At 40.2% G+C, this 21,453-nt stretch overlaps 1 protein-coding gene across 1 annotated transcript in view; it reads left to right on the top strand.

Moving 5' to 3' along the window:
- Window positions 1–221: 221 nt before the first annotated feature.
- The window catches only part of CFAP91 (cilia and flagella associated protein 91), a 31,570-nt gene continuing 10,338 nt past the window's right edge, over window positions 222–21,453 (top strand). The window contains exons 1-12 of the mRNA XM_085324648.1: window positions 222–367; window positions 982–1,058; window positions 3,220–3,377; window positions 5,878–5,961; window positions 7,720–7,776; window positions 8,687–8,868; window positions 9,595–9,772; window positions 10,119–10,276; window positions 10,528–10,710; window positions 10,811–10,953; window positions 18,126–18,242; window positions 21,019–21,090. Coding sequence (XP_085180774.1) covers window positions 268–367; window positions 982–1,058; window positions 3,220–3,377; window positions 5,878–5,961; window positions 7,720–7,776; window positions 8,687–8,868; window positions 9,595–9,772; window positions 10,119–10,276; window positions 10,528–10,710; window positions 10,811–10,953; window positions 18,126–18,242; window positions 21,019–21,090 — 1,509 coding nt within the window. The 5' untranslated portion in view covers window positions 222–267. The remainder of the gene's footprint in view (window positions 368–981; window positions 1,059–3,219; window positions 3,378–5,877; window positions 5,962–7,719; window positions 7,777–8,686; window positions 8,869–9,594; window positions 9,773–10,118; window positions 10,277–10,527; window positions 10,711–10,810; window positions 10,954–18,125; window positions 18,243–21,018; window positions 21,091–21,453) is intronic.

The raw sequence follows: 21,453 nt of genomic DNA, 5'->3' as shown, positions 1-21,453 counted from the left end.
AGGCCCCCATATATTTTTTTCCTCGCTTGCTGAGCCTCAGCCTCCTGCGAAGGAGAGAAGTGCTACGCGCGCGGCCCCCTTCCGCCCCACAAGATGGCGGAAAGCCGCCGAGCCGACGCCGCGGCCGGGGGGAGGAGCTCCCCCCCCCTCCTGCCCTAAAGGCCCCGCGCCGGGGGGCGTGGCCTCCCGCGCCCCGCCCCGCCCCGCGGGCCGGCCCGTCGCCATGGGAACGGTAGAGCGGCGCGGCGGCGCCGTGCGGACGGCGCCATGAGCCGCGCGGTGACCGGGGCTGTGCGGGCTCCGCTCCTCGGGGGCGCCGGCAGTCGCGGCCAAATGGCTGCCGGCCGGACCTTCGACTGCCTCTACGGTACCAGGCCCGGCTGGGAGCGGATGAGTCCTCCGCACCCCCGCCCCCCCAACGCCCGTGGGCCCCCGGTGGGGGGGGGAGGCCGCCCGCTGAGGGGAGCTCGATGTTGGGGGAGGGGCTGGGTGCTGTCGGAGGGGCCGCTGGAGGGGGCAGGTCCGGAGGTAAAGCGTTAAGGTTGGCGGCAGTAACGAAGTGTCAGCGGTGAGGCGAGGCTTGGGACGGTTACACATCTGCCAGCGGAAGGAAAGCCAGCGCTGGTTCTTTATCTCGGAGGGAAGCATCCACTTCCACTGGTTACCGATGCACTGTGCTTCCTTTTCTCTTGTTCCTTTTCTTCCTCGTATTCTTTTTAAGTTGTCACTGCTTTCAAAGAAAGCAAGTTTTCTTCTCTCATACGCRTGTCCCCCAGAGCAGCAGCATTTCAGCTCTGAGGCTCGTCTGTGTGATGATGGAGTTTCTTTAATACGGAGACACGTAATTCATTTTTTCACCTTCCTAGTTTGTTTTGTACTTTCTCATGGAAAGACTTTCAAAAGAGGGAAGTGAAGCCTGACTGATGTTCCATGCCAGTTTCTCCAATATGAACTAATTCCATTTATTCGCTTATATTTCAGACCCTCTGTATTCATTATCAAGTGAGAAGGACCATTCAAAAGCAAATGTCTGTGCTCAACTTGTCTGGAATAAAGTGGTAGGTGTCAGCCAAAGACAGCTTACATCTGCTCTTACATTTCTGTGTATGCATGCACATGGCTAGAAACTTTGTTACAGTCTCATCTCTAAGCTACTCTCTTAAAACAGCACAAACACAAAGCAAGGGAAGCAGTTATACCTAATACAACACTTAAGACAGTGACCAACAGTGATCACTGGCCTAGGATGACTGTAGCAGCAGCCTAGAAATGACCAGTTTTATGCCTATTTGCAGTTCCCTAAGTTGTCTTACCACTGTCTTTATTAAAGTATCTCTGGACAAAAATAGCTGTTGTATGTTGTTAAGATATAATAGAAGACCTGGACAATTGTTGGGCTGTTGTTCAAGTAGAACTGTTAAAATGTATTTTATGCAATGCCCCCTCACTTACTTTGGGATATACTTACATTGCTGCTCAAGGTTGCTTACTAAACCAGTGGCAATGGACAAAATGCTAACAGCCAAGCAGCCTGTAGCAAATTGCAAACCCATCCTAACTCTTCAGACCAGATTAGCACAGCTTAGCTTCCTAGCTAAGCCCTTAGCTGGTTGGCCCATACAGCTCCCTACTGCTTTGGCCCCACTGCTCAGTATCTGTCCTAGCTAGTTTTGAGCTACCTAGAACATGTCTGTGCGAGTTGCTTCACACCTTTCAGCTGCAGTGGTTGATGTCTGGATAGGACGTGTTTAGGTAAAATGACAAAGAAAGAAGACCTGGTACAACTGTACAGTGAATTGGATTTTAAACAAAGACTCCTGAAACTATGTGCTTGATCGAGCCTGCAAGGTGGATGTTCTGAACTCTGAAAATCCATTCCTGAACAGTGGGGAGAAATTTCCCAAGCAGCTTTCCAACAACAGAATCAAGAAACATTTCTTCAAAGGATGTTTCAGGATTTATCTTACTCAGCTATCCCAGGCTCTTTTGTATATAAATATGTATTCTATATATGAAAGAAAACGTGGTTGTCTGGCTGTACAGAGACACACACAGAGAGCTGGTAACTTGCCTGTCATTGTAGAGATCCTTGCAAAATGGCTATATAACAGTTCAGATCAGACAAAGTAGATCTATTGTCACTAAGTTTGTGTATGTCATAGGTGTAATGTTGCAGGTAGGTATGATGACAGACTCCGACTTACATAAAAAATGTTTTAAACATATGAATCAGCAAGTGCATAATATACAATACGAAATAGCATTATATAGACATAAATACGTCTATAGCGTCATGAGAGTGGACAGAGGTTGCAATAATTTTTAGATGACAAGTATTTCCAAACTCCTGAAAGTTGAATCCCTTTTCCAGAGACATAAGAATACAGTCTCATCTACAGCAAGCAGTCACTCATGACAGGTTGTATAGATCTTCGTAGTATGACACTTTCTTACTCTCTGATGAGATAGCGTACTTGAAATGTCACTGTTAACCTGTGTGCATCTGAGTTAGCACCCACTGAAGTGAAAGGGGCAATTCACAATTCAGTTCTGATTTCAGACTCTTCAGGAACTCAAACCAATATAGCTACATCATTTACAATTGAGTCACAGTTCTGAAGATTTATTGGCAACCGTAAATTTAGAGGTTTAAGGCATATATGCCCAAGAAAATTAGTACTCAGTTGGAAGGATGTGGATTTTTAATGTGATAGCTTTGTATGCTAGCTCCCATGGAAAAAATTTTAGCACATACTAGAATTGCTGTAGCATAAAATAGCATATTTTACTCTGTAAGTGGAATATGTTACTTCACTTCAGAGTGCGCAAAGTGTCCGGGAGTTAACATAGGGTAGCATGCTGGAAATTCACATCTTAGGTTACTGCACACTAACTTCCTCATGTAACAAAGTGTTAGGCTCTTGGATTTTGAGTAAAAGTTTAGACTCTGGAAAACAGCCAGAAGATACATCTGTGCATCTGCTGCTAGTCTGATGTGCTCCACATCTTGAGAAGTTCCATCTAACTAGCTGACATCATTTGTGTATGCCACCGTCTTTCTGCATATTGAATATGCAGTCCTGTAATTCACTGTAAGCTGTTCTATATACTGATCATGTGCACACACTTGCTAGCACCAGCTGAAATTCTGATCTCTTTAATACCATTTAAAATCACTGAATCAGTGCCTCTCCTCTTTTGTGTCCACATGAACATTAGGTAAAGGTACCAATTTTCAGAAGCATGTTTAGCAGTCTCATCCATTTCCCTGGCTACAATATGTGCCTGGAAGGCAAAGATCCAGTGCCTCCATTTATTGACCGAAGATGGAGAGGGAGGGCTCAGCAACGCCTGGAAGCTCTTCAGCTGCTTGCTGTGTAAGTGTTCTGTGGCTGGATAATTTAAAACAAACATACAAACAAAACCAACAGAAACCCATGTATACTGAAGTGGAGATGACTGCAATTTGCTCCTACTTATATTTCTCTTGAAATTAAGAGATTGCAGCTGTTGTGGAGTACAGTTGTCCATCTGTTTCTTAGAGGGTGGATGTTACACATTCCTTCATCCCTATGCTGTCTGCTCTGCATCAGTTGCCAGGAAAGTGAACAGAGTTATTTCAACCTCTCATAGATAAGTTTTAAAGACTTTAGTTGACTCATGTGTGTTACTTTAGTGTAGCTGCTTCCTTTCAGTCCTCTGAAGCCACAGCTGGTTAGATCGCTGTTGCTGTTCATTCAAGTGTGCGTGGGGCACCACATCTTTAGTCCAGGGACTTCTTACTTAAACTTTCTTCTGGCACCACAATTAGTGTTTCTGATTCAGCAAGTATATAAGCACCCGTTCACATGTTTTGCTGCACCTTGGGTTTTTGAAGTCCTCTTATAGCTACTGCAGGCATCAGCCTGACTATTTGTCAGAGTTTTTTTCTGCATTAACAAGCTAACTTTAGACCCTGGTCTTTTTGTATGATGTATTGCCCTGGGATCACTGGTAACTGAATTTTACTGTGTGCTTGATAGTAATCAAAGATGTTAAAGAGTGATATAGAGGATTTCCTACCTATTCCTGTTGAGTTTCTAAGGTATATTCTTATCATTTCTAAAATCAAAAAGAGTTTTGGGAGGGTTATTTTTCTAATTTTCAGCACTTCGTATTGCCCCCACCTGTGTGGCTTGTTATATTGTGCCTATAGCTCTGTAACAGGAACTTATTTGACATCTGACCTGCTTAAAAATGCATTAACGTATCAATACATATTTGCAAAATGTCTTGCAATTACCAAAAAAAGAAAAATTTTCAAACTCTCTATATTTTCAAAAACTCTATTTCAAACTGTACTATTTGACAATGTTGCCAATATAAAAGATAATATTCCCCAGCTGTCTTCTTAGTAGTTGTGTTGCTTCTGCAAGGTTACCAGGAATAAATGCTCATTTGTATCAGCAAAGTCAGCAGATATAACTCAAGGACGTGCAAGAGGCAGGATCTGTGGAATAAAAAGGGGCTATTTCACTGGGTCCCGTTGTGCCTATAACTGTACCATAATAGGATGAACAGCTTATGCTAATAAAGTTAGATCATAAGAGTAAGTGCCCACCTGTGCTTAATGAAACACAAATCCATCTGGATGGAGCAGCAYTCTGATATGCAAAGAGTCAGCTAGTGAAACTAGCCATCGGCTCAGTTAACTCATCTGAATTACAAACGCAACTTTACAATAATAGGTTAATTAGAGCTGAGCAAGTATCTTAGGTTACAATGCTGCATCTTGAACCCTTCCCCTCTCTTGTTACATGATATGAGTGAAAGTGCTGGGAAGAGATGACTTTAAACTTACCTTGGCAGTAAACTATATGTCACAGGAGGTTAATGAAGCATCTCACTGTATAGTATTTGCTATAGTAGGTAGTYATTCTATGGCTCCCCAATGGCCACAGCACAGCTCACAGGGCCATGCAGTGAGGTCTTTGAAGACAACTGATCTCAGCATGCAATTCTCTGTTTTGATCCCAGCTATAAAGCAAAACCATTCATTGTTACCCATATATCTGTAAATATGCCTCTGTGTTTAGAATTAGGCAGCAGCAACCAACTTTAGTACACAGAATCCTGTACATTTATGGTTAGGATTCTTGTAAGTTGTCAAAAGCAGTCTTGTGAAAAACATGATGTGCAGGACTTGCTATATATGCAGCTTAGGGGAATGACTTACCCTATGCCCTGACATGGGATTTTTTTTTYYTTTTTTTAAGAACTTCTGTCTCTTATCTTTAACTACCTTACAGATTGATAAGATTAAGACTGGAGTATAAAGTAGCTGTGAAAACAAATAGCAATCCTGATGCATAGCTTTCAATGAACTCAATTCTACCATTCACTGACTGCTATAATAGGCTTYATGGTCTTCCAAACCTTAAACATAAAGAAAAACTTCCAGGATGTTGTAATGAAAAAGTCTTTAAAATAAAGAAAAACCTCCAGGATGTTGTAGTAAAAATGAGAAAATGTGAAGATGTGCTTACTTCTCCCTACTACCAATAAAAGTATTTGACTTTACAAGGTCCAGCATTTACAAGTGGTTCTTTTCATGACAGGCTCATAAAAAGTTTTATTAAAGACAGTAGATGACCAATTTCTCCCATGGACAATATGGAACATCCATAAAGTATAAAACTATCTTGCTGTATATAAAAGTATGAAAAAATGCAAAATACAATTGTATACATATAGGGATTGTGAAATTTGTAATATGTATGTTTTGATGGTGCAAGTAGAGAAAGAAAAACTAAATATTAAAGTATAAAGCAAAAAGTCAGAACTGCTCTGAACATGCTTCTTAAATAACAGTAAGGAATCCTACATTTTGACTTTTAGAGCTCAACCTTCTCTTCAGATACCTCACATTGAGTATGAAGATCCTGAAGTCTGTGGAAGAAATCGCTATAAATACTTTGGACGGTAAGGAATGAATGGATTTGACACAGAGTTTAGAATCTTGCTTTTGTGCAGTTTAAAGAGAATCTAAATAAATGTCAAAACCTCCTTCCCCCCCCCCTTTTTTGTCAGTTCCTCGATCATTGGTATAGAAAATCTAAATAATAACCAAATCTTTTATCAAAAGGTCTTTTTACATTCACACTATCTCAGAATTTTCAGGTAATGATTTAGTGAATAATCAAAAGTAGTGAGCATTCTGCACTTAATAGTTATTTGTAGAAAGCCTTAAGCTGTAGATCCTCCTACACAAAGGCAGATGCTCACCAAAGCCATTGTAGTTCTCTAGACTTCTGGAAATGTGCCTTCCTAAGATGTAACCTTTAAATCCTGGTTTCTGCCATGGACAGGAGCAAAGGGAATCCTAGATTAACTTTTCATCAGTGATGTCCTCTGCTGCAGAAAGCTCCTCCCAGAATTCACTGCAGTTCAGCACTGAACTCAAGATCTCAACCAACAGTTAACACACAAACATTCTCAACTTAGTCATATGTAGTTTGAGTTACACTCACTAGCAGAGTCAGCAGACAGAACTTTATTTAAGAGCATGTGCGTTATGCTGTTGTCCAGCATGTCCACTTCTAAATGTAAAAAAAAAAAAAAAAAAAAAAATCCAAGTTTAAAAAAATGAATTAGTGTTCTTTATGGCAATTTTAGCAAAAGAATGACAAAGATTATTTTGTCTTCTTCTGCAATTTGAAGCTTTAAAGCTGAGAGGTTTAAAGTCTCTCAGAGACTAAGGAAAATTGATAGTGAATTGCAATATGCAAATTATAATAATTCCTAAGAAGGAATTATTAATATGAATACTTCATCTTTGAGCCCATATCATTTTCAGGGTACTTCAGGAATTACTATAGAGAAGGAAAGAATCAAATTAGTTAAGTCCAAAATGGCTTACCTTATAAGCTGAATATAGGAATTGCATTTTAGGATTTCAAGAAGTTATAAAAAAACCTCCTCCCCCTCAAAAAAGTCAATTGATTAGTGAAATCCATGCATATGTAGAATTCTGTGAGCACACTCAAAACTAACCTCTTTTAATTATTACCTTGTTTTTCAATTCTAATTTAAAGTAGAACAAGATTTTAGCAACTGTTTTGTTGTGAGTGTCAGGCACTCAGGACATTTCTCTGTCACCTACAAGCAGCATGGAATTCCACTTCCAAACACATTAAATTATTGGTCTCTGGCTGTAGCCTCTTCTGCAGCATTAGCTGTTAAACTTAGGCCAATAAACTCATCAAACAGTAATTCTGAAACAGTGAGACAATATAGTCTTGAGAATTTTCCCATCTTTAATTTATGTAGAAATTTATTAAGTCTTTAAAGAGTACTCATGCAGGACTGCATACTGCTATAGAGCACACTCAACTATATAACTCTGATAGGGTCCATCCCTTTTGATGGCAGCTTGCTGTTAGGTTGCCTTCATTTTAACATCGATTTGCACCCTTTGAAGGAGGACATGAGAAACACTGGACTAGGTCATTTCTAAAAGGTCTCATGCACACCTTTTGTGTTAAGTCACCCTTCCCCCTTCCCCACATTGCTCCTTAGCTGTGAAAAATTCTTTTATATACAGAAATATACCACACATGCAGATATAGAACCTCAGCTGTGATAAATCAGCATTGAAGTTAGTGGACTACAGTTTTTCTAAACCATAACAGTATTTTGTGCTCATGGCTGTTGTCTTACATCTGTGTTCTCTCATTTCAGACCTCTCATCCCTTTTAATAAGCCGTTTCCACTAAATGTTTCCTATGCAATGCCAAAGTAAGTAGTGAGTTCTAGAGCAGCATTGTTTTAATGGGACACATSTAGCCAAGAAATGATTGGTTAGCTGTTTAGTTAGTGACCAATATTTTTCCTAATGAACCAATAGAAAGAACTTTTTAAGAGATAAGAGGGACTTTGTTAGCTATTGTGAATCCCCAAGAAAACAGGGGACTGCCTAATTCAGAGTTTGCTTGAAGAAAAGTAGAGCCTTGTGAGTAAAAGGCAGATCTATGTATGTCTCAAGAATGTTACAATTATGAAGCTTGAAATAAACTGCCAAGTGTCTCTAAATCCTAGAAGAGATACTGATACAAAGAAGATTCTCCAATACAGCAATACTGTTGGACATTCTTCTGATATTTTATTACAGTCTCTATAATAGTTGCAATACTGTTCAATGGTAGAGAGCATCCATGAAGTAATCTAATGTGGTTTTCAGTGGGGATCAAATTTTGAGGGAACATAAGCAGATTCAGTTCCAAGTAGAGTCAGTGGAAGCTGTATTTGCTTACATAAGAATTGAACTTTGTTCTGGAGATGTGAGAAAGAAAAACATGAAAGATAAACTAAAGCAATCCTACTTCATCTTACATTAGCCATTAGTTGCTTTTCCTACATCAATATTAAAAGCAAGTTTAGCGTGTATACATAGGGAACATGTAAAATTTTAAGAGAGCTGAGACCACAAGATTTCTGGATTGCTTACCTAGGGAGGGAGGGAGCCAAAGGGCTCAGTGTGGCCTCAGTCTGCTTTTACTAAAGATAATAGAGTTAACATCAATGGGAACGATGTTAAGGTAAAAGAAAGCACATTTGAATATCCTACCTTTGACTTAGTGTTTTAATTTAGATTTTTTTTTTAATGAATGTGACAAATRTTCTTCCATCTTGCATCTTTTTTTCTTAGGACAGAGCCCTATGTTTATTCAGCTACCAGAAATGGCAGGGTCTTTGGTCCCCAGTTACGAACTCTGGGTACACAGACAGATTACAGGGATGGTGAAGCCCAGACTGACCCCTATTCCCCTGAATATGTAGTTGTCTCTGGCTCAGTCCCTGAACTTCTGACACTTGCTACTCTCACTTGGGGTGAGTTATGAAATCAAGATAGATACATTATTAAAATAATGTTAATGCTGCCTTGTTTAGCAGGAAGTTCTCTTTTTTTTGGTGTCAGGTTTCAAGTCTATTGCCTGCTTTGACAATCCTCTGTTTTCTTGTTTTGGAGTACATTATTTTTATATTCTTAAACTAGAGGTTTACCTACTTAATAGCACTATTCTGGGGCCTTTCATAAGGAGGTTTGAGATCTTTCAATATAAAAAGGTCATATATTTTACCAATGCCAACTAGTAGAAGTTTTCCATTTACCTGCTGTTAGTCAGCTATTCTAAGTCAACATTAATACGGAAATAGTAAGAATACTGCTCTTCTAGAACACACCTGTGATCCTCCTGTCCTAGTGTCCTGCCTTCAAGAGTGATGGATACTGGATGCCAAAGAAAGTGCTGATTCTCAGAATGTATCTACTTGGAAAAAAGAAGCTTTTCGTCCATTCCATCCTACAGTAGAGGAATGAACAGCCAGTGTTAAATGTCAACTAAATAATAGCAACCGCAGATCATACCATCTTATATATTTTAAATTTTTATTGGCCTTGGAAGTATTTACTTCTGTCTGTTGTCAATTCTGCTCATGTTCAACATATGGGCATGTGCCCTTCCAACCCTCTAGTACTTTAGTGCACTGGTGGTGGATATTGGCTGGATTTACCATTCTTCTAAAGAGCTACTGGGTTTTTTTTGTCCCTGTAAGGTCGAGGGCTACCAGCAGGACTAGCYGAGGTGGAGATGATTGAACGTGCCCGGGAAAAACGAGCTTGGGAAGCAACTCTTCCACCCCTGGACAATGCCTCCCAAATCGCAAAGAGGAGGAAAATGATGGATGATATGGAGAAGAAGGAGTGGGCCTTTAGAGAACAGGAAATAGAAAAGTAAGAGTCTAATTATACATTTTACTCTTTTTAATTATCAGCTGAATAGMGAAGGAACAAGAAGGTTTAGGGGCTGGCTGGAGGGGTGCAAGCTTTTTACTTTTGTGAATTTTTTTTTAATGGAAATCCACTGATTTTGGGAAGGAATATTTTTGTTGGATTTAATATGAGGCACAATACTTCTCACTAGTGATAAGCTCCCTTCTAAAAATGAAAGATTAACTATGATATGCAACATGAACTATTTGTGAAGTATTCAACTGGGATGTAGGATTTGATGATGACAGCACTGCACAGAACACTAGACAGTACTGTAGTTCACGCCTGGCCTTTCTTTCCCTTGCAGGTTGCAGGAGGTTCGACTGGAAGTCTTAAAGAAGCTGCTGTGGAGGAGAGAGGAGAAGCAGAATGAGTTGAATGTCAAGCGCTTGGATGCCCACTGGCAAAATTATCAAAAGGCTAAAGAAGAGAAAGTAAAAAAAAATCAGCATGACTGTGCACTGAGTAAGTTGGAGAACCAGGAAGGCAGAATTACGAGTCTTAGTTTTCAGATAAGCCATTTCTGTTTACATAARGCTGCAGTCTTGGTTCAAAACAAAACAGGTAGCATCCACAGTGTAGATATGCATAGCCAGCATTTGTTCTGATCAAACAAGTCAAGTTTTACAACAAAAGCCTTTGGATGTTTCCTAAGAGGAGGCTTTTTCAGAATTACTTGTTTGAAGAACCTTCTCACATTTATATTTCCTTTTTAGTGGTCAGAAAACTGATAGCTAAGAGGAAGAACGTGGGAGGGAAGCTGGAGAGAAGAGATATCATCACAGACTATGCTGACTTTGCATCACAAACATATGCTCCTTTGTCTAGAATTGGTTATTTCCCAGACAACCATTCTGAACGCTACATGGTAAAAAACTACTATCTTAACACATTTGCAGGTAAAGCATTTTGAAAAACTTAATTTGTATTAGGTATTTGTTACAACAAAACTCTGATTTTCTCTCCCCACTACTCCAATACATACCCTGTGTTTCTTAGGATTGTGTCAGCTGGAAGCATCTCTCCCMGATTCTGTCACCCAAGTCCAGATTAACGCTCCAAAACCTAAATGCACTACCACTAAGACTGGATTTATTAAAAGATCAGCAAGGCTAGAGGCAGAGTTGGCACAAGTTCACCAGGTATGGAGCTGCAATACATGCAGTTAACCASTGAGGAAAGAAGTGCCTTATTTGCATCTACAATCACAGTATTTGTAAATTACATGTACTTTTAAACATGCTACTTGTGATGCTGTTGAGGATTGCCTTTTTTAAAACCAAGCCTGTTTTTMCTGGCTGAAATATTGCTAAAAATATCTAATGTCATTTGTAAAGCTTGGCAGCTTTGACTTATGCTTTCTTTGGTTAAGAAATATTTCATAATCAGAAATAGTGTATATAGCTTTCTTGTTTTAGTGTAATTTAGTAATACTTTCTCTGTTCACACACTGACTTTCTACTAATGAATTTTAAATTGAAATCTTGTTCTGAAAGAACAATCATATTGTCTCAAACTTAAATTCCCTTGGATCCTGTAAAAGATGAAGTGTTGCATCTGATTGTAATTCAGAAGGAAAACTTGCAAAGAAAAGCTTCAGTGCTGCAGGAAATTTTCAAGAACTAATGACATTAGTTCACTACAGACTTGGAGAAGAAGACACAGCATTATTGAATGGCTTTGAGTTGGTGGGTTTTTTTATAAAATCAAAGTAGTGACCTTATATAATCATGATCAGAACACTTGTGGCAGTTTTTATAGGCAGCAGAATGTTAGCCTGAGCTTTCAGGGCTGAATTACCATTACAACAATTGCGTTCTGCCTGTTCAATGTACTTGCCATGGTTTGCAAGACTGCAGTAGAAGGTCTAAACTGTAGTCACTGATAAGAGGTAGGCCCTAGTGCTGGCTGCTCACATAATAATGTTTCTTCTAAGAGAAACTGATAGCCAAAGGGAAGATGAAGGGCAGAACAAAAGCAGAATATACTGTATATTTTCTTCTATAATAGATCACCAGGGCTACATTGATTTATACCAGCAGAGAGCCTAGTATAATTAAGCCTCCTTTACCCTCCACACAAAGTTAAAAATGTCTATTCTTTTAAAATCACAAAACATTTCCATAGCAGAGGTTGTTGATAAACCTGTTTTGCCATGGTTAACTGCTATCGTTAGATACTGAGATGTAGAAATCAGACTCATCAGCCCAGAAAAGCTGAAAGTTGTGACATTGCTAAAGACCCAGATTGCCTCAACTATAGTAAGGCTTTAATAAACCTTCTGTTCAGAGCAATAAGAGAAAAAAAAATCAGTTTTATCTTAGCAGTCATCTTACAGGATTTCAAGCATTACTGCTCTAATTAGCCCTGGGGTTCTACAGTGACAGTATGGGTCATTTCTCCCATCAGAGTCTTTTGCTGCTTTAGTTTGGTGGCTGTAGCACCTTTTGGCTTAGCAGGCCCCATCTGGCAGGTCCACCTCATAAGCTACAGGAGTTGTTGAGAAGTGGGCAGTGTAGGGAGTAGAGTATCTGAGTTAAGAGTTTAGTATTTGAAAGGACAGCTGTCTGACCAGTTGGCATTACTAGCCCCAGTCCTGCCCACAGCCTCCTCTGGTACACAAAATATGAAAGAAGTTTAAAGCCGGCAATTAGGGATCATCTCTGAATGGCACTGGATTGCTTTGCATTATTTCTATAGTGGAGCAGTTGGACCAGTTTTCTCTTCAAAAACCTCTTTTTAGTGCTGCCCTAGCACTCTCTTAATCTAAAAATTTTGTCCCATAATCCTAGAAATAGAGCAGAACACTAGAAAATTCAGAGCGTATACTATGATGTAGCTATGGAATGARTTTCTTTCATTTTCTGCTGTTAATCTGACAAAGATGGAGTGGCAAAGAGAAGAGAAATGCTAGATTTTGGCTTCAGAAGTAATTACTTTTAATCAAGGAAATTTCCAAAGCTTACTTTTCTGGCCAAAAAAGTGGCAAGATGGATTGGTCTTCCTCATTATGTTCCTCTTGTTTCGCCATACTACAGGTTTTCCTAAGGTTAGGGCTGCAAAGAGAGACAAGAGAATATCCAGGGAGTTACAGAAAGGATCATTGTCCGATTAAGAATAAAATCATCTTCCTCTAGATTTGAAACTAATCCCAAAAAGAAGTGATTTTAGAAGCAGGCTTTTTGAGGAGTATCCTGAAACCTTTTGCAAGAATATTATTTATACTCGTGTTCTTCAAATAATTCTCTAAAACAGGAGAACATGAGAGAAACAGGAGTAACCTAGGATTTACAGAAAAAAAACATGAACTACATCTTTAACCAGGTCTGTAAAAGGATAAGAAAAGCTAGTTTCTAGACAGAGGAGATGCTGATGCTTTAGGGAATGTAAATGAGCCATTACAGCCTTACATGAAACTCTGAGAAATTCATTTAGTTCAAAAAGAGATAGCATACTACAGCTAATTACTATAGGAAAAAATGCAGCTAGACACCTGAATATACCAAGGAACAGAGGAGATACTAGAGAAATGCCTATTTAAAATAATGCATGAATTCAGGCTGACCTTGTACACACTGGTGACCCAAAAGTGGTTAAGTGTCAGGTAGTTTCAAAATGCTAAATCAGGATAATGCCAGAACAACAAATCTTTCACCATAGAATTAAGCGCAACTCTCATTTTCCTTTATGTTGTTGCTGAAAGGAAGTGGAGAAGTAAGAGGGCCCAGAATATCTGTGGAGAAAACCTGTGCCAACTTCAAAGAGCAGGAAAACATGTTCAAGAACAGATCTCCAACACACTGTTAGTTGGCTCATACTCAGACAAGCTTTAAGATGTATTATGTCATTCCAAATCAGCCAAGACACAACACCCCTGGTGCATTGCTAAGTAGGTACCCAGGCTGTCCTTGATGACCTCACCTTCTTTTCTTCTTGGGCAAAAAGGAAGAAAGAGAACCATGACTGTACACTCAAGTGCTACACATGAGAATGTGTGTGGCCTCTTGGGAAAAAGAGATGATTAAAGAGTAGATAAAGAAGAAACCAAAGCATGACTTCACTGCTAAGAGCAGCCCTCAAGAATCCTAGAGCCTGGAGAYGAGAGGGAAAGTCTGGAGAAAGGAAGACTTTCCTTTGGTTGAGGAGGATAGGATTAAAGATCTTCTGGGCAAGCTTGACATCCACAAATCCAGGTACTGAGGGAGCTGGCGGATGTTGTTGCCAGGCCACTCTCCATCGTCTTTGAAAGGTCCTGGAGAACTGGACAGGTGCCTAAGGGCTGGAAGAAAGCCAGTGTCACTCCAGTCTTCAAAAAGGGCAAGAAGGAGGATCTAGGCAACTATAGGCTGGTCAGCCTCCATCCCTGGTAAGGTGATGGAACAGCCCATTCTGGATGTCATCTCCAGACATATGGAGGAAAAGAAGGTGATCAGGAGTAGCCAGCATGGATTCACCAAGGGGAAATCCTGCTTMACCAATCTGAKAGCCTTCTATGATGGAATGGCTGGCTGGGGAGATGAGGGAAGAGCAGTGGATGTTGTGTACCTTGACTTCAGCAAGGCTTTTGACACTGTCTCCCATAACATCCTTGTAGGCAAGCTCAGGAAGTGCGGGTTAGATGAGTGGACAGTGAAGTGGATTGAGAACTGGCTGAATGGCGGAGCTCAGAGGGTCGTCATCAATGGCGTGGAGTCTAGTTGGAGGCCTGTGGCTAGTGGAGTTCCCCAGGGCCCAGTACTGGGTCCCATCCTGTTCAACTTTTTCATCAATGACCTGGATGAGGGGACAGAGTGCCTCCTCAGCAAGTTTGCTGATGATACCAAGCTGGGAGGAGTGGCTGATACACCTGAGGGCTGTGCTGCCATTCAGAGAGATCTGGACAGGCTGGAGAGCTGGGTGGAGAGGAACCTCATGAGGTTCAACCAGGGCAAGTGCAGAGTCCTGCACCTAGGGAGGGATAACCCTAGGCACCAGTACAAGCTGGGGGCTGACCTTCTGGAGAGCAGCTCTGCAGAGAAGGACCTGGGACTGCTGGTGGATGACAAGTTGACCATGGCCAGCAATGTGGCCTTGTGGCCAAGAAGGCCGACGGTATCCTGGGGTGCATTAGAAAGAGTATTGCCAGCAGGTCAAGGAGGTGATCCTGCCCCTCTACTCAGCCCTGGGGAGGCCTCATCTCGAGTATTGCATCCAGTTCTGGGCTCTCCGGTACAAGAGAGACATGGAGCTACTGGAGAGAGTCCAGCACAGGACTACGAAGATGATCAGAGGGCTGGAGCATCTGCCCTACGAGGAACAGCTGCGAGAACTGGGTCTCTTCAGCCTGGGGAAGAGAAAACTGAGGGGGGATCTTATCAGTGTGTTTAAGTACCTAAAAGGAGGAAGTCAAGAGGATGGAGCTAAACTCTTTTCAGTTGTCCCATGCGACAGGACAAGAGGCAATGGGCACAAACTGAACCACAGGAAGTTCCACCTGAATGTGAGGAGGAATGTCTTCACTGTGAAAGTGACAGAGCACTGGCACAGGTTGCCCAGAGAGGCTGTGGAGTCTCCTTCTCTGGAGATATTCAAGGCCTGCCTGGATGCAACCCTATCTAATACGCTCTAGGTGACCCTGCWTGAGCAGGTGGTTGGACTAKATGATCTCCAGAGGTGCCTTGCAACCTTACCACCTCTGTGATTCTATGATTCTRTGATTTCTCTGAATGGAGAGTGAGTTCCCAAGCCATTCTTCTGTCAAGACTTCTGCTTCTGTTAGTGGCCAGCAAAGAAGCTAAAGGGTATGGCCAAAAGCAAGAATGTTATTTGCTCTTTGTGTCATTCGCCAAGAAATGAAAGGGATGTGAAAGATCTAGGTAGTCCTTCACTGTCCAGTCCGATCAGATTATACCGTGACTCAAAACCGATTACATGGAAGAAGTAAAATTGTGTAGCTTATCCCAGAAAAATTAGAGTGCAATATGTAGGTGGTGCCATTTAAACTATGTTGATTTAGTACACATTTAATTTTCCTTTTTTAAAAAAAAAGTTTTAAGAAAGTATTGCACGAAGATTCTTTAGTCTCAATCTCTATTTGGCAAAAATGATAAYTTAGTAAGTTAGGCAGAACTAGTTAATGCAAGAACCATACTTCCTGTAGTTAAGCTGGTACATTAAGGACTTACTTAAAATAACCTAAAATTTCAGACTGGACAAAACAATAGTAACTACTTCTCACTTAGTAAAGATAGTAAAGCAGGCATGAGATTGTGCTGATGTGCAAACATAGAACCACTTCCAGGAACTGCAGTATTTCTCAGCTCTACATTAATAAGAATTCCCTCTTGTCAGAAGTGCTCGTAGATTTTTCTGTCTTTAAAAGTTGTCATTCTGGTTGCATTTTGTTATTTTGGTTATCAAGAAATATTTTTGGAGTCTAACATTWTGTTAAGAAAACTCTTATGAATGCAACATTGTACTAATGAACATAGGGATCATTGTTTTCAAAATAAATGCAATTCCGAGGGCTTTTTTCTTTCAAAGTTTTCCCCCATCATGCAAAATGCCTTACAAATCATATCAAGCACTGTTATAACCTTCATGCCAGAGAGTGCTAAGATGATCAAATACAAGAAGCAGTTGAGAAAATCTCTAACTTTGTTGAGCTACAASCATTTCACATGGCTTATAAGCACTTCATATGCTTTGATTTTTGTATTGCTAACCCAGTCCATTTCAGAAGTTTTCAACAATAAAGTGTTTTTCCCTCTCTCCGTAAAACTCTCTCTTTCCTTTTTCAGAGCCATTAATTATCATAGCCTGAGAGGTCAGATCCAACAYGCAAGAAGAGTTTTTACAATGGTCATAGGAGTTTCAAAACTTCATTAATTTTACAGTTAATTTTTGTGCAAGTCCTTTCCTTGGTACTGGAGAGAGAAATTCAACATGGAATGTTTTTTTTCTTAAGTTTCTCTCTCATTTCCCTCCTTGGTGACATACTGTTTTTGAATATCCCTTTCTAACAGTGCTGCACACCTTCCCTGTAATAAATAAATAAATAAATAAGGTGCACTTTGCTGAAATACATCTGTTCTTCCAGTACTAAAGAGTACAGATCTAACCCATGCAGCAGCAGGAGGATTATACTTTTGAAGGAAATTTAAACTTTTATGTACTCTACTCCCTTTATTTGTARGCTGTATTAAGATATCCTACAGTAGGCAGACATTGCTGTGCCCTAGAAACTGATTATTTGAATGTCTTATTCTAACTAGCTTGTAATGAGAAGTTGGCAGGATGTTGGCTCTCCAAAAGCTGGCTGAAGCATTGGTGGCATTGCCACTCCTAGCCTGCTTTGGTTGACAAGTTTTGTGATTGCCGTCAAAAAGCTACAAGGAGGAAAAAACCACTTTAACGGACTTGTAGATTTTCCTGGTAGAAGGAAGTTCTCAGGCAAGTTAGTTTCCACTTAATCCACATGCACAGTTGATGTCGGCACCATTGGGTTATTAGGTAGTTGTAAATGAGAAGGGAAGAATTTTAAAACATGTTTTGCAATGAATGGTTCCTGGATCATTTAGTTCAATCCTGCRCAGCAACAGTGTATCATACAAAGACATTTCACTGAAAAAGGACTACAGAACAGTGACCATACACTCTCTAAGTGACCCCCTTCTTAAAATCTCCTGACCACAAAATAACAAACCTCAATAACAAGTGTACCAGCTTTAGTAAAAGGCAAAGAATTATAACCATTCTGTAGTGATATGTAAAGTATGATTAAATTGTGATTTTTTTTCCTGTTTTTCCAGTTTAGAAAGAATCCTAGGTCTATCTTATAGGAAAATGATTGCTGTTTTTATCTTTGCTTAAGCTGAGAAAGCAGCACGCAGAACTCTCTCTGCTCGCAGACAGCTCTCTTTAATTTGTTCAATCAGTTTCCCATTTTAAAATGAAAAAAAAATCAGAAATATGCTTTCATTTAAGAATGTATTAGAAATTAAGCTCATACCAATTCTGGATTAATTTTAAATTACTCAGCCTATACAATTGCTGATGAGTTACTTGTAAATATAGTAAAACAGCTCTCACTTCTTCCTCCATGTTATTCTGAAACACCTATCAATATCTCCTGACAGTCAACAGCCTCATCTGCTGACCATATCCAATTTTTCAACTGAGGTGAAGTGAGAAGTGAAAGCCACAAGTCTGCAAAGTGCAGAATACTTTCAACTCCCTGTAGTCAGTGTGACCAGGAGCAGACAGTAGCCAGAGGACCAGTCTTATGTGGTATTCTATCTAGCCCAGTTCTGATTAATTTTTTGGGGTATTTCAGGCACTACTGGACAAGAAGAATAAAGTCAAGGAGCCAAAGAAGCCCCTTCGTTTCCTTGAAAAAGTAGAAAAACCTGTTCCTCGCCCCCCGACGCCAACCCTGGAAAAACCATCAGTCGTAAGTGGGATTATTTTTCTTCTGTAAATGGGATTTTTTTTTTTTGTTCATCCTTGATTGTTCCCTATCTGGTTATTAAATGAATGTCCAGAGAAGCAAAGAAGTCTTCTATCCTGATCTGACAAAACTATCATAATCCAGTGGAGCAACTAAGTTCAGTCCCACTGAAATAAGTGAGACTTTTTGTGCTTAGCACTGAACATGCACTCCATTAATTTGCTGGAGAGAAACTCCTGCAATCATGCAGGATTCAGTCTTTGACGAGCGTGCTCCAGTTAATTCACAGTTCATGGGGGTAGAGGGATAGTGTAGTGGTTATCACATCTGCTTTACATGCTGAAAGTCCTGGGTTCAAGCCCAGTGGAATCAGCACCAGGAAATCTTTGGGAGGTTGGATTAGATGATCTCCAGCAGTCCCTTCCAACCTTACTGATTCTGTGATATCTATGAAAACGGTTCTTCTGTAGAGGTCAGAAGAGCAGTAATGTGTCATGGGGTTGTGATATACTCTAGGGAAAAAACAACTTGTTAAGGAAGCTGCAACTTACTTGCTTTTCTTCAAGTAATGTATTTCAGAGGTGGTTGCACCAGTGTATTGCTTTGTCTGCCTATTAACAGCATTTTCATRGTGCAGTAAGACTCAAACACAATTATCATTTAAACTTGTGAACTGAAGAAAGTCACACGACCATAAAAGTAAAAGGGAGCTCATTAGGTTATCTGTACTATCTTCCTTTGTGCAGTATGATTTGTTGTGGCCTACACAGTCCATTTTAAGATCTCTGAAATAAGAGTGTCTACTACTGTCCTTTGTAAGTTTTACAGTTTCACTGACTCCTGCGTATTAGTTATTTTATTGCAGTGGTCGCAATTTAGCAGATGTTTAAACATTTCCAGGTTACGTGTTATTTTCTATATCAGAAAGATTTTTTTCCCCACCAGTTGTAGTCATGCTTCAGTCTGTATATTATATATATATTTTTAGAAGAGTTCCAATACAATAGAACTTTAGCTAAATTAATTCTATCAACATTTGGTTTCTCCTCAAATGTTCTTATGTGCAGATGCATAAGAGAGTGGAGCTCTCTAGAGAAACTACATCTGTACAATSTGGCCACTTCAGCCACTGAAGGGCTGCCCTAGAAACTTCTGTCTTGTAGAATCTGAACAAGGTTGCTCCTACTGTACATCCTTCCAGCTGGTTGTTAGGAGCACTGAAAGCAAGGTTCTTCTCTGTTGTTARTGCTTCTCTGCTTGCCCTGTAGAGATACTAAAACCAACTGCTAACTGCAGCAGCCCCTGGTGGAGTTCCTTATCTAGAGATGAGGATCTGAAAGGGAAAGTGTGCTAGAATGGTAGGCTGCTGACATGGGCCACAAGGGATATAAAAGAAAGTGGAGAGAATGGAGACACTACTGCAGGCCTCTTCAACTCCTCCCTTTCTCCACCAGTCATTTCTTATGCACTTATCAGCCCCAACAAGGCATCATCTGCAACACTGAACAATACAACTACAAGTACTGAGAATGCATCCCACAGGAATTTAAACCTTGCAGCAATTTGGCTTACCTGTCCAGTATATGGGCCAGCTGTCTCTATTTCCAAAACTTCTGTCCTGAAGCAGTTTGGTGGCCTCACTTCCCTCTGCAGCCAGGTGATGTGGTACAGTTTAGCTCTCTAACTKGGCTGGAAATTCATCCCTTCTTTCTGGAGAAAAATAACAGATAAAATCATAAAACACTCCTTTGCCTATTCTGCTTTGCTCCTCTTTGGTGCTGTTGTGGAAAGGAAGGAATGCTTCCCTTTGCTTTTGGAATACTAAATCTGCAACACCTAAAAAAAAAAGCAGACTCTAAAATTCAAGCTCACACCCCTTCTGTCATCCCACACTGTTGCCTCTTCTTCCAGCACTTCTAAAATACCACATTTCAATTCAGACCTCATAGGCTGCCTTTGTTTTATTAAAAAGCTTCCTTCTTGCAATATTCAAATTCTTTTTAATCTTTTTTTTTGGGTACCTCATGGACTTTTTTCTCCTGCTAGTGTTTAAGACCCCTCAGCAAAAAAAATGCTGCCAGTTGTACTTCCTATATTTATAATAAGCCAACGTTTTGTCTCCTGTAGTTAAATTCCCTTACCTACCATAYCTCATCCTTCTTCCAGACTGGTATCACTCACACAATGCTAGGCCAGTAACCCTCTCAAAGAAACAAATTGCAATTTGAGGTAATTCATTTTACTTACTTCCAAATAGTCACTTGCTAAGTCTTAAATTTACTGAGTTACTCCCATAACGGTCAGCACTGGAATAAATATCAGAAGAAAAATCTTATATGTTCTCTTTTAATTTAATCGCTTTATTTATGGTTAACAGCTCTGTTGCAGTTCCTAAAATAGTTCTTCTTCCTCCTTAGTGTCTTGACCTGTAAACTCATATAGCTAATGATCACTGACAGAAGTCAGTCAAGCTACAAATAGTATTTTTAATACATAGAGCAATTTTCYCTATCAACTTCTCCTTATCATTAGGTACTCCTCTTTAAAGAACCTCTGAAAGCGCCAGCAGTCTTTCTCCTCCATCTCTTGTAAAACAGAGAAGTRTGTATTATTCTGACTCATCTCCCTTTCCCCAAGAATCAGAAGCAACTGCGAAAAAAAGCCAGAAATGAATTAGATTTTTTTTGATGGTTAGATGGATGATGTATAGAAAACTTCACCTGTATTTTCCTCAAAAGAAGGATYAATTGTGGTGTGGATGTTTGTTGTGTTTTGGCAGGAGGAAGAGGAGACAGAACTGGCAGTGATTTGTTTGCAGAAATTGCTCCGAGGAAGAGCTATTCAGAACATGGTATTTTGTGCCTCTCTGTTTATGTAAGCCTTCGGAATGATGGTGGGGATGACTGAAGGTGTGGTTGTAATCTTTATTCCACAGAACTAATCAAAGGCAATGGAGCTTCTGTAGCATATCCTCCTGTATGTTATCTCAAGTCCTTCAAGGATTTGCTCTCCAGCCCAAACTTCTTACAGGAACTTCTAGGTTCCTGCATATGTTTATGAGTGTCTCCCTGTGYCAGCCGTCCCCCACACTGAGCTGTTTAATTAGATGCTTAATAGCAGAATTTCTCAAATGGCAAATTCTAGATTAGATTTGGACCACGAATACATTTTGCCTTGATCATGCCAAGATCCCAGCCTCTCATATGCCCTCCAA

Source organism: Rhea americana, unplaced genomic scaffold (assembly GCF_003343005.1).
Source record: "Rhea americana isolate MKP2758 unplaced genomic scaffold, rheAme1 scaffold_92, whole genome shotgun sequence".
Classification (NCBI taxonomy): domain Eukaryota; kingdom Metazoa; phylum Chordata; class Aves; order Rheiformes; family Rheidae; genus Rhea; species Rhea americana.
Note: the sequence above shows the minus strand (reverse complement) of the source record. Positions and strands in the feature narration are given on the sequence as shown.